The sequence below is a fragment of the Vipera berus genome, assembly GCF_964194415.1.
Source record: "Vipera berus genome assembly, chromosome: 7".
NCBI lineage: Eukaryota > Metazoa > Chordata > Lepidosauria > Squamata > Viperidae > Vipera > Vipera berus.
Genome location: NC_138209.1, coordinates 30487005 through 30501705, shown reverse-complemented (window position 1 = coordinate 30501705; position 14701 = coordinate 30487005). Strand labels below are relative to the sequence as shown.

General features: G+C 37.3%; 1 protein-coding gene across 1 annotated transcript in view; it reads right to left on the bottom strand.

The window, feature by feature from the left end:
• The window catches only part of FREM3 (FRAS1 related extracellular matrix 3), a gene marked incomplete at both ends in the record, with an annotated part of 86455 nt that overhangs the window by 22350 nt on the left and 49404 nt on the right, over positions 1 to 14701 (bottom strand). Inside the window, 6 exons of the mRNA XM_081332650.1 lie at positions 1048 to 1178; positions 1347 to 1529; positions 2896 to 3060; positions 3972 to 4169; positions 5873 to 6082; positions 6809 to 6958. Of these exons, the coding sequence (XP_081188776.1) occupies positions 1048 to 1178; positions 1347 to 1529; positions 2896 to 3060; positions 3972 to 4169; positions 5873 to 6082; positions 6809 to 6958 (1037 nt within the window). The remainder of the gene's footprint in view (positions 1 to 1047; positions 1179 to 1346; positions 1530 to 2895; positions 3061 to 3971; positions 4170 to 5872; positions 6083 to 6808; positions 6959 to 14701) is intronic.

Here is a 14701-nt window from a genome sequence, read left to right as displayed (position 1 = left end):
TCTCCTCTCCAACTTCTCTACTGCACAAGATCATGGCACCCAGAAGCTTCTAGTCTCCATGCAAAATGTTTGCAAGCTGACAAGAGGCTTTGGGTCAGCAAAATCTCTGCCTCAAAGTGTCCAGCCAGCTTGGAAGTCTTTTGGGTGCCAAGACTGGAAGCTTCTGGGTGCTGTGATCTCGCAGGACTTCAGGCTTCCAGTCATCACACAAAATGTACTTCAGGAAAGGCCTTTGCCAACGAGAACAGAAGCTAGGAGCGACATGTGCATCCATCCAGGGCTCCATTCTCGGTGGCAAAGGCTTTTTGCAAAGATGGCAAAAAGGCTTTGGAAATGGAGGGAAGGCATGTTTCAGACCTTCCCTCCATTTGCAAAGCCTTTTCCACAGATCTCATCCAGGCCTCCGTTTGCAGAGAACAGAGGCCTAAAGTACCGTGACAGCATGTGAGATCAATAGTTTGAGATCTCGTGCTATGATCTTGCATGAGCTTGCAGTACTTTAGGCCTCCATTATCTGCAAATGCACCGAAGGCCTGAAACAGCGAAACAGGCCAAGAAAGGAAAACTAAATCTTCATAAAGTGAGGCCTAGTGCCTATGGAGACCCGAGGGTGGTGGTGGGAAGAAGGAATAGCCAAGGTGAATGTTGCAGTGCCTCTGGGGTCATTTATAAGGGTGAACAACTGCCGTGGTGCTGCAACATTCATAATTTCAGGACTTGTTCGTAAACACTATGGGGCACTTATCACGTAACTTCGAACATTCACTAAGGGAACATTTGTAACTCAGGGATTACCTGTAGTCAATCTAGAGATTTTAAATCAAGCTAAAGCAGTAAATCTTTCTTAATGCTCAATGCCTGGTTGGATTCAATGCTTCTAAACTTTTCAAATAATAGAAGGAGGACTGAGCAAAGTCTTTGTTTCCAGTTTGGTCTCTAACAGTAGACTTCCATGTATTCTGAAAAACTAAGGTTGTTAATGCTTTGACATTTCTGAACTATCCTAAAATGAACGCAAACTACAGGGCAAAGCATTTGGTTATTTACCTGTGTCTCAGCCACCATATTCTCATCAGGTTTCAAATGTACTGTAAATGCTTCACGCATTTCTCTCACCCCATCATACAAAACTTCAACCTCAACAAAGTGCTCAGTTTCTCCTTCTTTAAATTCAATATCTAAAATGAATTGTGAGAAATGGGTCATGTCTGTGAAATATGAATATTCATCAGTCAAAGTTTTGCATTCACATTTTGTAGCATTAAAAACATACCTAATTCCAGATTTTTTAAAAATCTTATGCAGTAACATTTGCTGCAATGTCCAATTTAGAATCAAAATCTTACCCTCAGACATTGGATTATAGTCTTCTCCAGAAGCAGCTGAGCCATCTTTAGTATGAATTCTTACAATAGAAACTTTGGAAGTATCTCCAAGTCGCAAGACTGAGATCTTTAAAACTGCAATCTCTCCAGGCCTCTGCGGTTCTTGAATGTTGTATTTCACCTCAGAGAATTTAATCATTGGTTCTGCAAGACAACTGGAAAACGTCAACATCTCCTTTCAATCAACGCTAAACTTCAGTATAGCTTTTAAGAATAGGCTGAGACAGAAAAGAAGCCCTAATATATATAAAAGCCCTATATATATAAAAAATGTTGCTTAATTCACTGAATTTGTTTATTATTTAGCAATGTGATTTATGGTAAATTTGATTTATGACAAGGCAAGAACAATGCCATCATGAACATCTATCAATTTAAATCATAAAAGGAAGAGGATATTAAATTTTGTAAGATTAAACTTTAAAAAACACCTAGAAAAGTCCCTTGTTTTCACTCAGGGTTTATGTCATCATGTGCAATATCATAGTTGGATGAATACAGATCAAAACTCATTCTCATCACTCTGTGCTAGCATAAATTAAATCCCTGAATGGTAGAGATAGATTATGAATAGTTGCTTTCTGAAGTGTCATAAGACTCTCTTTCTTAGACCCCTCAGATACAATGTTAGAACAAATTAGCACATCAGAGATAATGTTAGAACAAATTATTCATAACATTGAGCAGGTTTGTTTTCGGTAACTATACAGGGAAAGTCTGTACCAGAGGGTACACATAAAAAAAAAGATTTTAAGTATTAAGGTTTTCCTAATAAGCCACTAAACAACAGAAAGTTGATAAACTTTCAGAGGCTATAATAGAAAGCCTCTTATCAGGCCTAAAGTATTTATAAATGTTAATTCTTTAGTGTGACCAATTTATATTCAGCTATGGTTCTCTCTCCACTTCAATTTTTTTATTTACTACTTTATTTTATTCAGTGGTGGAGGAGGGGCTAAACATTTCTACATTTTGAAAGAGGGGTACAGCTTGTACCCCATATTTCATAATATGTTACCTTCAAAAATTGTTCAAAACATGTCACTTGATTGAAATTTTTAATGTGACAAAAGAAAGAAATTATTGATTATATGTGATTAATGTTTGATACTTTTAATTAATATATTTTTAATTATATTTAATCTGTAAAAAGTCCAATTTAATGCTTTACCTGATACACATTAAAAATGTGATGCTCGTCTAGAAAATATAATAAAATAAAGAGTATTTTGTTTAAAACTATTTATTTTCTTAGACAATGGGGTTTAGAATAATTTTGAAGGAAACAGACAATTTACCGGTACTATTATCTAAAAAACGTTATTGACCATTTGACTTCTTTTCATGGCTTTAATTTAAATTTTAGAAGTATTGTCCCTCAATGTAGAGATTAGCGATATATAAATGAATTCTAATTTTTTTACATAGTGGTTGTCCATTTTCACACCCCTTGAAGTAATAATCTAAAGGTCCCTTTACAGAAAGAATAGCAAATGGCTCATCAACCTACTGTCCTCTTCATCCTTAATTTTCATCAGCACTTCTTTTGGCTCCCCAATGGAAGCACCAAACAAAGAGGTACTTTTTGGTGTTCCAAGCACCAGTCTGAACTCTTCCTCCTCTTCATAGATAGCATCGTCTTCCAAAACCACAAAACAGGGTTTTTCTATCTCTCCTTTAGGAAGCAAAAAGCCAGAGTAGCTGTTATAATATATTTTGACTCTTGGTGATGTCACAGATGTGTCCATTTAGGTTTGTTTGTTTTACAGCACTATGAAACCAGTTTTTCATTAATGTATTCCTACATGGTTTTTCAATCTTCCCTGGAAATTCCTGGTGATCCTGAGCCAAATACTAGACAAGTCCAATTGCTTAGCTTTCAAGACCAACCAGTTCAACCAAGAACTGCCAACTGCTGAATCTACCATTTAACTTTAGAATCCATATTAAAATACTTATGTTATTAAATACTATCTTATATAATCACTGAATATTGGGATGTGTAAATAATCAATCTTGAGAAATTGATTTGTTTCGAGCTTCAGTTCCCTTCATGTTAATCAATTCTCCAATGAAATGATTTTTTGTTCAAAATATCCATAACAAAACTTATATTCCCCTCTAAAGTTCACAGGACTAAAAATGATAAATTTAAGCAACAATAATAACTAAAACAGGAAAAGAAAAAAACTATCCCCACTAAACTCTGCTTGATCAGGCAGCTGTTCACAAGCTCCTCTGTTCAGACAAAGAGTTAAAAAACACTTGAGGTACAAAAATCTTTTATAGTGTGGTTTGTATAACCATTGATTAATAAAAGACTCAACTGTTTCCATCATAGCAATGGAAGCAAAATCAGTGGACAACATGAGAACCTAGGTTTCTAGCTTTATATTCATTGAACTTTCAATTACAATTCGTATGTTTATATAGTATACCTGAATGCAAACACCCCAACATACATAAACACACATTAGAAAAATGATAAAAATAGGGCTTGGAGTGACTACATGGTGACTACATGGCCACATCTGATAGCAATGGGTTGCTTGCTAGGAAGCTATTTTATTTAAAAGGAGATCTTACCTGGTAGGAATGTTATTATTGAATCATCTGTGTTTGGTCTCTCCTCATAGTCCATCATAACCTGGGCAGAGCCTTGGCGAGTGTAGCAGCGGACAGTAGACTTATGATTAACATCTCCGTTTCGTAAGATTATAGCTTCCACCTGACCATCTTTTTCATTCACAATGTAGAGTGGTTCCTTAAATTGGACTTTGGGCACTGCAAAAGAAATATGAATTACTCTATTCCATAGTTATGTCCACCTCATTTAAGTTCACTCTGTATATTCACTTTTCACTAATGTATGCATAATTAGCACAACTGTAAAATTTATAATCAGGGCTGCTTAGTTAAGAACTTGTTATATCAAAACAATTGGGGTAACTTGCAAAGGTGTCTTACTTATCTGAATATACACTACTCTATACGCTGTACACAGGTACTCCTTTTATTTTAATTTGTCAGCCAAGATTATATTCTTGTGTTTTTGATATAGTTGATTACCTAATCAATAGTTTAGTTATGTTTACATATTATGACAAATACCTATGGCATGGGTTCTCTGCCATAGGTATTTGTCATAACGTGTAAACTTAACTAAACTATTGATTAGGTAGTCAACATAGGTTCTACCTATGTGATTTATAGATTGTGATTTATGAATTAAGAGGTTAAGAAAATACCACTGTATAATATGATGTCAGAAACCAGTTGATGGAATTGATGGAATTATTTTATATAAAGAAATTTAAACAAAAGCCATAAAAATACAGATAGGCCTCAAGTTACAACAATTCATTCAGTGATTGTTTGGAGTTGGAATGTCACTGAAAAAAGTGACTTTTGACGATTTTTCACTCCTACAACCACTGCAGCATCCCCAACATCAAGTGATCAAAATTCAGGTGCTTGGTAACTGACTCTTATTTATAATGGTTGCAGAGTCCTGGGATCATGTGATCACTTTTTGCAGCCTTCTAACAAGGAGTCAATGGAAAAGCCAGATTCACTTAACAACCATGCTGCTAACTTAACAACTGCAGCGATTCACTTAACAACTGTGGCCAGAAAGATCATAAAATGGAACAAAATTCACTTAACAACTCTCTCATTTAGCAACAGAAATTTTAAAGTTAATTGTGATTGTAAGTCGAGCACTACCTATACTTAAAATTTGATTTCTTGGAGTGCATTTTGTTAGAGCAGCATTCTCCGGCTTGCTGCCTTCAGGCATATTAACTTCCAAACTCCATATCATCAGCGGATATTAATCTTGTTTGCTAAAAATGATGGGAATTAGTTAAAGTTTTTAAGATACTAGGTTGGAGACAACTGTATTGAAGGCTATTAGTAAGAAAGTTTGTTCTAATTTTGTCTTTAATTGACAGGAAAGCTATTTTCTTCATGTTTGAATAGTTACCAATGAAAGCTGTAAGATATTTAGCAGTGCCATTTTCTATTGTACTCTAAAGGATGCTGTTAGAAGGCAAAGTTACAAATGTTTCAAAATTATTTAAAAATGAAGGAAAATTAATGGCAAAACGATACCACTAATTAACATCTTTTTTTCAAAAAGAAAATACAAACTCCAGATGTATAAGATCTGCATTAGGCATTCCAACCTTTTCTGGAAGTGAAGTGTAGCTTAGGATGGTTCTCCAGATTTATAATGAACTCCAGTATAGTCTATGTCCTATTACTATCTTGGTAGCTAGATAGGTAGAAAGGAAAGAATGCTTTCCCTAAAATTCAGAATTCCTAGATATAATTTCCATTTTTTTTCCTAAAAAATATACAGGTTCTATTTTCCAAATTCAGTTTTAGCACTGTCTTATATGCACTTGTGCATCTGTTATCTTCTAGTTTTACCAGAGAATATTTGGTAAACAGTCAATTTATAGAAAACAATCTGCAATGCTTACAATCAGTGATGGTATCATTTATGATAATAGTAGCTTTGCTTGGCTCTCCAAGCACTGCATTCACTGGCATCTGAAGAACAAGTTCAAACTTTTCTGGGCCTTCAAGAACGGGCTGTCCTAGATCATCCAAGATAGTTGCACGAAAAGTCTGCATGTTTACCCCAGGAGCAAAATCCATGTTTTGGCTTATGCCAACATAATCAACTCCAGCTAAAAGAAGAAGAGAGGACATTTAATTATGTGTACACTAATGTTCATATGATCCAGATGGCAGGTTATACACATTTTCAAATGCTTTTTTCATGTATTTTGAACACCTAACCATAGGACAATTGAACTTTCTATCATGTTAGAGAACTGTTCTAGAATGTCAAAAGGAGATCAAATAAAAGGCTACAATAATCAAAATCACTTTTTGTCATAGGAAAACCATCACTGACCTTGTCTTGTTTTCATCTCTACTTTGAGATTATGCCAGGAAATTTCTAAATTTAACTGACATACAGGAATTAGAATGAGAGAGCACAGGATATTGAATTTTATTTCCTCAAATTTTAAAGCATTTTTTTCTTTGAGGATACTGCTATAGCATATAGTTGAATTAGATAATTTTGTGGTCCCAGAATGTGGCTGTGCCAACAAAATAAGAGGGAATCATTCTGTGCCTTATTCAAACAATCTCATGGAATAAATTACAGAATATTGGAGCAACAAATTCATTGAACGTTGGGGCTGCTGGAATTTTGCTTATATGGTAGTTTCCTATCTACCTGTTAGCTTATGAACAATATATAGCTCATATATATAGCTCATATATATAAAACCCTTAATGTCAACACAGGACAAAAAGTTTGGTGAGAAGCTACTGAGTAGATATATTAGTATATATCTACTCAATAATTACTATATATTAGTAATACCGATGAAACAATTCACCTTCTGCAGATACTGGTTCAGTTTTCCTGGAACGCACAGTGACAGTGGCTGCTTTAGACAAGTCTGTTCCAGTTCTCCAAACACGAACTTCTACATAGCCAGCACTCTCAGCCACATAATATTCAGTGCCACCAAAATAAAAAGCAGGTTCTGAGTCATAAAACAAAGATAGAAAAGAAAATGGTAATCACTTAAAAAAAAAAGACCAGACTTCTTGTATTTAGTTATCTGGACAATAAAAAAAGAGGGAAAACAAAGTATAAATAGTTTTGGAGATTTTAAAATGTTAACAATTGTCAGCTCGCATAAAATAGGGGATCTATCAATATTTTTGGTTTTATTTTTAATGTCCCCAATATTTCCTAGATCATCACGCTGAGTCAAGATCAGAGAAAATCATGGGGAACATGCAATAACATATGTAACTTTCATGCGCTTAGTAAATTTAATAATTTTATTGATTGATTGATTGATTGATTGATTGGGACTTATAAGCCGCCCTATCTCCCGAAGGACTCAGGGCAGCTAACAACAATAAAATACAACGATACAAAAGTTAAAAAGAATTAAATTAACAAACCCAATAAAATAAATTAAAATTAAAGTTAAAAATTAAAAAAACATTTTAAAATCCCTGTCATCAGTCCAGGTCAGCCTGATGGAAAAGAAGTGTTTTAAGGCCGCGGCGAAAGGACCAGAGATCCAGGGCCATCCGGAGCTCAGGGGGGAGCTGATTCCATAGGGCTGGCGCTCCCACAGAGAAGGCTCTCCCCCTGGGGGTCACCAGCCGACATTGTCTAGCCGATGGCACCCTGAGGAGGCCCTCTCTGTGTGAGCGTACTGGGCGATGGGAGATCGTTCCCGGCAGCAGACGGTCCTGCAAATATCCCAGGCCTAAGCCATGTAGGGCTTTAAAGGTAAGTACCAGCACCTTAAATCTCACCCGGAGGACAACCGGTAACCAATGCAGCTCACGCAGGAGGGGTGTAATATGGGAGTATCGGGATGCTCCCATCACTACCCGCGCGGCCACATTCTGCACCAGCTGGAGCCTCCAGGTGGTCTTCAAGGGCAGCCCCATGTAGAGAGCATTGCAGTAATCTATACGGGAGGTAACGAGTGCGTGAGTGACCGTACGTAGGGCATCTCAGTCCAGATAGGGGTGCAACTGGCGCACCAGGCGAACCTGGGCAAATGCTCCCCTGGCCACGACTCCAATATGATCTTCAAAACTGAGTCATGAATCCAGGAGGATGCCTAAATTGTGTGCCCTATCAATGGGAGGTAACACCTCTCCTCCCATAACCAAATATGGAAACTCTTGGACTAAATGAGATGCCGGTACCTAAAGCCACTCAGTCTTGGCCAGGTTGAGCTGGAACCTGTTCTTCCCCATCCAAATCCATACTGCTTCCAGGCAACGGGACATCATGTCGAGGGCATCACTGGGTTGGTTCGGGGTGGAGATGAAAAGCTGGGTTTCATCAGCATATTGATGATACCTCACCCCGAAACCACGGATAATCTCACCCAGCAGCTTCATATAGATGTTGAACAGGAGGGGCGAGAGTACCGACCCCTGAGGCACCCCACAACTAAGGGGCCTAGGGGCTGACCTCTGCCCCCCTGCCAACACCGTCTGCGAACGGCCCGAGAGGTAGGAGGAGAACCACCGTAAAACGGTGCCTCCCACTCCCAACCCCTCAAGACGTCGCAGCAAGATACCATGGTCGATGGTATCAAAAGCTGCTGAGAGATCTAAGAGGACCAGGACAGAGGAATAACCCCTATCTCGGGCCCGCGAGAGATCATCCACCAGCGCGACCAATGCCACCTCCGTGCAGTACCCGGGCCTGAAACCCGATTGGTACGGATCCAGATACTCAGTTTCCTCCAGGACCAAAGGGAGCTGCTGTGCCACCACGCTCTCAACAACTTTCGCAAGAAAGTGAAGGTTGGAGACAGGACGAAAGTTATTTAAAATAGCTGGATCCAAGGCAGGTTTCTTGAGGAGGGGCCTTACCACCGCCTCTTTCAAGGTGGCAGGGAAGCACCCCTCAATCAAGGAAGCATTAATAACTGCTAGGAGCCAGCCTCGTGTAACCTCCCGAGCCGCATAAACCAGCCAGGAGGGACACGGGTCCAACAAACACGTGGAGGCACTTAATTTCCCCATGATCCTGTCCACTTCATCCGGAGTCACAGGATCAAACTCTTCCCAAATGTTCTCGGCCAAACCCATCGCTTCAAATCTGATTGTACTCTCCTCCTCCTTATTTCCATGTGAACTAGGGACAACTATCTGGCAAAGGGTAGAAGGGATCGCCTGGAAAGGTAAGAACTGCTACCAAGGCAATAGTAGGTATTCTCCAATAAATTACCTGAGAAAATAACTCAGGCAAAAACCTCCCTAATTCACATGAAGATAAATTGAGGGAGTGGGAAGCACATTCAGCCTTGCAAGATTATGTACAATTCAGGTAGTCCTTACTTATATACTGCCTTATTTAGCCATAATTGAAAGTTACATAAAGAAATAAAAAAAACCCTTGCTTTGCAACCAATCCTTACATCTGCAGCATCCCACAGTTATGTTATCACTTTTCATGTGCTTCCTAACTGGTTTCCAAAAGCAGATTTAATGCTGAACACAGAAATAAAGCCACAAATTGCAGTGAGATGACATCTCACTTAACAACAGAACAAGGTTTTGTTATAAGGCCTTTGTGGCCATATGATTTTTCTGCTTAGCAACGACAGTGCTTAGTGACAGGGTTGTATGTCCCATTTGCAGTTGCTAACCAAGGACTGTCAGTAAAAATAGTACTGACCTTTATATCCCAAAGGTGCTTTTTCATGAGGCACCATCTAACTGGATGGTGGGGAATGGAAGGATTTATACTCCTTGCAAGCAGCTGATCATTTGCATTATTTCAGAGAGTCATTGAGCCACCTGGAGGATTACCTGTGTCATCAGGGTCACTGAATAGTGCAAAAAGGTGTAGAGCCTTCTTGGAATTGCTGAAAGGACTGTGTTGTAGATTGGAGATAGATGATGTCATATCCATCCCACTCTGTTGAGAGAGGACTGTTCAATTTTGACATAGATGGGATCTTTCACCCTCTTTCAAACCAGTGATCTTCTCTGTCCAAAATGTGGACTTTGCTGTCTTTGAAAGAGTGGACTTTGTGTTTTAAATGCAGATGGACTGCTGAATTTTGTCCTGATTGGTTTGTTCTTCTGCATTGGGCAATGCATTTATGAAGTGGTTGTTTTGTTTCCCCAATGTACAGATCTGCACATGGCTCACTGCATTGTATATTATATTCCTTGCTGTCTGCAAGGAGTATAAATCCTTTCATTCCCCACAATTCAGTCAGAGCTGAAGAAGCTTCTTGGATGAGAAGTGAAACGTCTTCAAAGAAAAACAAGGAAGTCCAGTTGCCTTGTGAAAAAGTACCTTTGGGACAACCATGACTGGATGACTAAGAATCTCCATAGACATACTGACCTTTATAGTTTCTTAGTTTTGTCTACCTTGCAGGGTTAGGATTCCTGTTAGAGTAACAGACTGAAATATTTGTGCAAACATAGGTTCCAAACTTAATCTATCTTTCCCTTGTCATCTTTTAGTTAATGGTTCTCTCCTTTTTCCTTCCAACTGTCCTCCTTAATCTGAACAGATATTTATCCTACATATATTTACATATACTTAGCTCTCTGCAGTTAAGATCAATTTTTTAAAAATATAATGATGTAAATATGTCAGGTATAAATCAGACTTTGAACTCATTCTCAGATTATTTTGCCAAGTGCAATCTAAAACCCATTTTCTATAGAACTGTGAAAATGCATCTAAAACATTAACCTTTGAAATTGAATAGTACAGAGTACTGTGGATAGTAAAGATCTCTTTTGTAGATTGGATATTGATAACAACAACACAAAATAAAGCCAATGCCAAATAAAATTTATATATAGTAATACTCTTACATGTTATTGTAAGGGATAAAATTGAAGGAAGAACCTGTAAATCTCCAGCTTTGTAATAGTGTGCTGCAAAACAATTATGTCTTCTAAAAATGCAGAAATATTGATCAGTGCCTATTTCATGAATTATTAATTAAACATATAGGCAATAGCTTAGAAACAACCCAGAGGCTAGGTGCTCCTTAAAGGTAAAACTATAAGCTCACATTTCCTCATATTAGAAACCAGTTTGTATAATCTATATTAACTCATGAGCTTTAATCACAAAGGGAAGCAAAGGGAAACTTTTTGAATAGCATATAATTTAAATCAGATAATGTAATTGCAAATTAAAGACAAAGCAAAACATTAACTGTTTATTATATCTTAAATTATGGTTCCTGTGACCATTGATGTTTAAGATTTTCATTCATCCCTCCCAAAGTCTAGGATGGCTATAATCTCAACATCTATTTGTACATTAAACTCTTTTATTTCCTTATCTATTAGCTATTTCATAAGTAAATAAAAATACTTTTATTGTTAAAAATACTAGCCTCCTCACAGTGAAATGTTCTGTGTAAACTACTCATTTAAAAGCCATTTCTGTTTTTTTTTTCCAAAGAGGGCCTCAGAGAGTTTGCTCAAGCAGACTATTCCCCAGTGGTCCCTCCACAACTGAGAAACACGTGTGCCAGAACTGAAACCTGTTCTACCTGCCCTGCCACTTAAACATTCCTGTAGAAAACCATGGTAAGATTTCTACTTCCTTGTAAAATCACAAGTTGTTTGCATCTCCATCTTCAAAGCTCATTATCGTATAACTGGGTCCTTTGTTGAGTTACACATGATCAGGCAGCATGTTTCTGCATAATAGGAAAATAATACAGAACCCACAGCTTCCTAGAGTATGATCAAGGGCTAGTAACAAAACCCATATTGTTCACCCCTAGGATGAATATGAAGATCAAAAGACTAGATTTTTTTGGTCTTGAGTACTTGATTATGCAGCTTTTTCTTTAACAGGAAACATGAGCAGTTTGCTGGTCATATAGGTCACCAGTTGTCATATTACTGTGCAGAGCAAACAAACCATTGATTACCTTCTAAAATTCTTAAAATTAAACCTTACTATCAGTTCTGTATGCATTATTTAATATGAGACATACAATTTTCATGATGCAAAACAACAGAATTTGTAATATATGATGAATTGACATTGTATCAAATAGAATAAAAATATAATTCTTTTACCAAATTACAAAGTAGATGCTGGATTAAACAAACAGAAGCTTTAATCCCGAGTACCTCAACTCACCATCCTCTATGTGTGGTGAAACTACTCTCTCAAAATTCTGGTTGGAAATTGTGAAAGCAACAGTCTCATATGGAAAATGCCAGACTGGGAGATGATATGTGATCTTCACTTCCTCCTATACTTCGGACATGTTTTATTTTTAAGGGTTTTTTATTTATTAAAATAAACCTATAACCATAACTTAAAACAAAGAAATCAATAAATAAAATACAAAAATGACAGTCCATGGGTACTGTTGTCAGTTTTTAAACAATTCTGCATATTCATTTCTTGCTATTCACTAATAGAATTTATTTCTTTATAGAACGGCAGCCAATTAGTCCAAGAAAGTTAAGCTCTCCCAACATTTCTAAATAAGGAATGTCCTGTTATCAGAGTATTCTACATGTTGCCCAAAACAATGTCCTTCAAAATAATTTACATAAGATTATTTAAATAACTGTCCCGTTGTTATATCATCTGGCTCATTCTTTCCCTCCTTGATTCCCTCAGTTGTCTTAACTTCAGTTTCTATAATTACAACCTTACAGAAATGAAATAATGCATATCTGAACACTGATTAATAATGATTGAATTTTTTCTCTTCAGAGTTGCACTGACATACAACGGAATAAAAATCAAGCTATTTGTAATGTCCTTATATGACCCTATTTATGATATCCTGTTTCGTTGATATAATGTCTTGTTCAGAAGCACCTTGCAATAATCCTCTACAATTTAAACACAAAGCCTGGTTATTTAGGTGCTGTGTATGCATGATTTCAATATTCACAATATTGGAAAGTGCTTGCCTGACATGGAATTACAGGTAGTTCTTCGTTTAGTGACTGTTTGAAGTTACAATGGCACTGAAAAAGTGATTTATGACCCATTTTTCACATGACTATTGCAGCATCCCAATGGTCATAAAATCAAAATTCAGACACTTGGCAACTTTATGACAGTTGAGTGTCCTGGAGGCATTGTGACCATCTTTTGCGATCTTCTGACAAGTAGATTCAATGGGGATTAGATTTCAGCAAGGCATTTGACAAAGTAGACCACAATCTACTGCTTTGTAAGCTAGAAAAAGGTGGAATAGACAACATCACCACCAGATGGATTTGTAGCTGGTTGACAAACCGTACTCAATGAGCAGTCCTCAATGGTACTACATTCACATGGAGAGAAGTAAGCAGTGAGGTACCAGCAATGTGCAGCAGCAGCCAAAAAACTAATACAATCCTGGGTTGCATAAACAGAGGCATAGAACCAAGATCATGTGAAGTATTAGCACTGCTTTATAAAACCCTAGTGAGACCACACCTGGAATACTGCAACCAATTTTGGTCACCACACTACAGAAAAGATGTTGAGACCTTGGAAAAAGTTCAGAGAAGAGCAACTAAGATGATCCAAGGCCTGGAGACTAAAACATGAAGAACGGCTGCAGGACTTGGGTTTGGCTAGTCTAAAGAAAAGAAGAAATAGTGACATGATAGCAATATTCCAGTATTTGAGAGGCTGCTACAAAGAAGAGGGGATCAAATTATTCTCCAAAGCACCCGAGGGCAGGACAAGAAACAATGGTTGGAAACTGATCAAAGAGAAGCAACCTGGTATTAAGGAGAAAGTTCCAAACAGTGAGGACAAATAACCAGTGGAACAGCTTGCCTTCAGAAATCATGGCACTCCATCACTGGAGGTTTTAAAGAAGAGACTGGACAGTCACTTGTCTGAGATGGTAGAGGTTCTCCTGCTTGAGTGGGGGGCTGGACTAGAAGACCTCCAAGGTCCTATTCTATTCTATTCTATTCTATTCTATTCTATTCTATTCTATTCTATTCTATTCTATTCTATTCTATTCTATTCTATTCTATTCTATTCTATTCTATTCTATTAACTATTATAACAATATATGAAAAACTAAAAACAGAACTGCTGTTTTTTATACTTTCCATTTTCTCTTTTCAGTAGTCTTCTTCTTTAGGGTTTCACAGCAATTTATAATATTACTTGATTTAGTACTGATACATCTGAATGAAAACCAATAAACAAAGCTATATTCACTTTTCCAGTGTGCAGATTTCCCCTCTCTCCATCCATTGCCTGCTCTATTTTCTTATAGATATACTGTATACATACATCATTCTTAGCTCTGGTCCATTATATTTTAGCACCAGTTTTAATCATTCCTGGAACTGATCTTGTAGATCTTTCACAAATTCAGTATTGTAGGCTAACTGTGCTCACTGCCAGCAGTAGGATCCTGACTGTCTCCAGGTTGACTCAACCTTCCATCCTTCTGAGGTTGGTAAAATAAGGACTCAGATTGTTGGGAGCTATATGCTGACTCTGTAAACCATTTAGAGAGAGCTGTAAAGCACTATGAAGCAGTATATAAGTCTAAACACTATAATAGGGATTTTTTTTTAAAAAAAAACTTCCAATGGCATAACTCAAGAATTCTATCTCCAGAAATGATGAATGTAACAAAGTTCTCAAACTGAGCTTCACTTCTGCTAACTAAATGGGCTCAGTCTATAATTTTCTTAGCTATTAGGTAGAAATGGTTGACCATGCCTTTTTCTAGAATGTTTTCAACTTCTCAGTTTACTGAGAATAC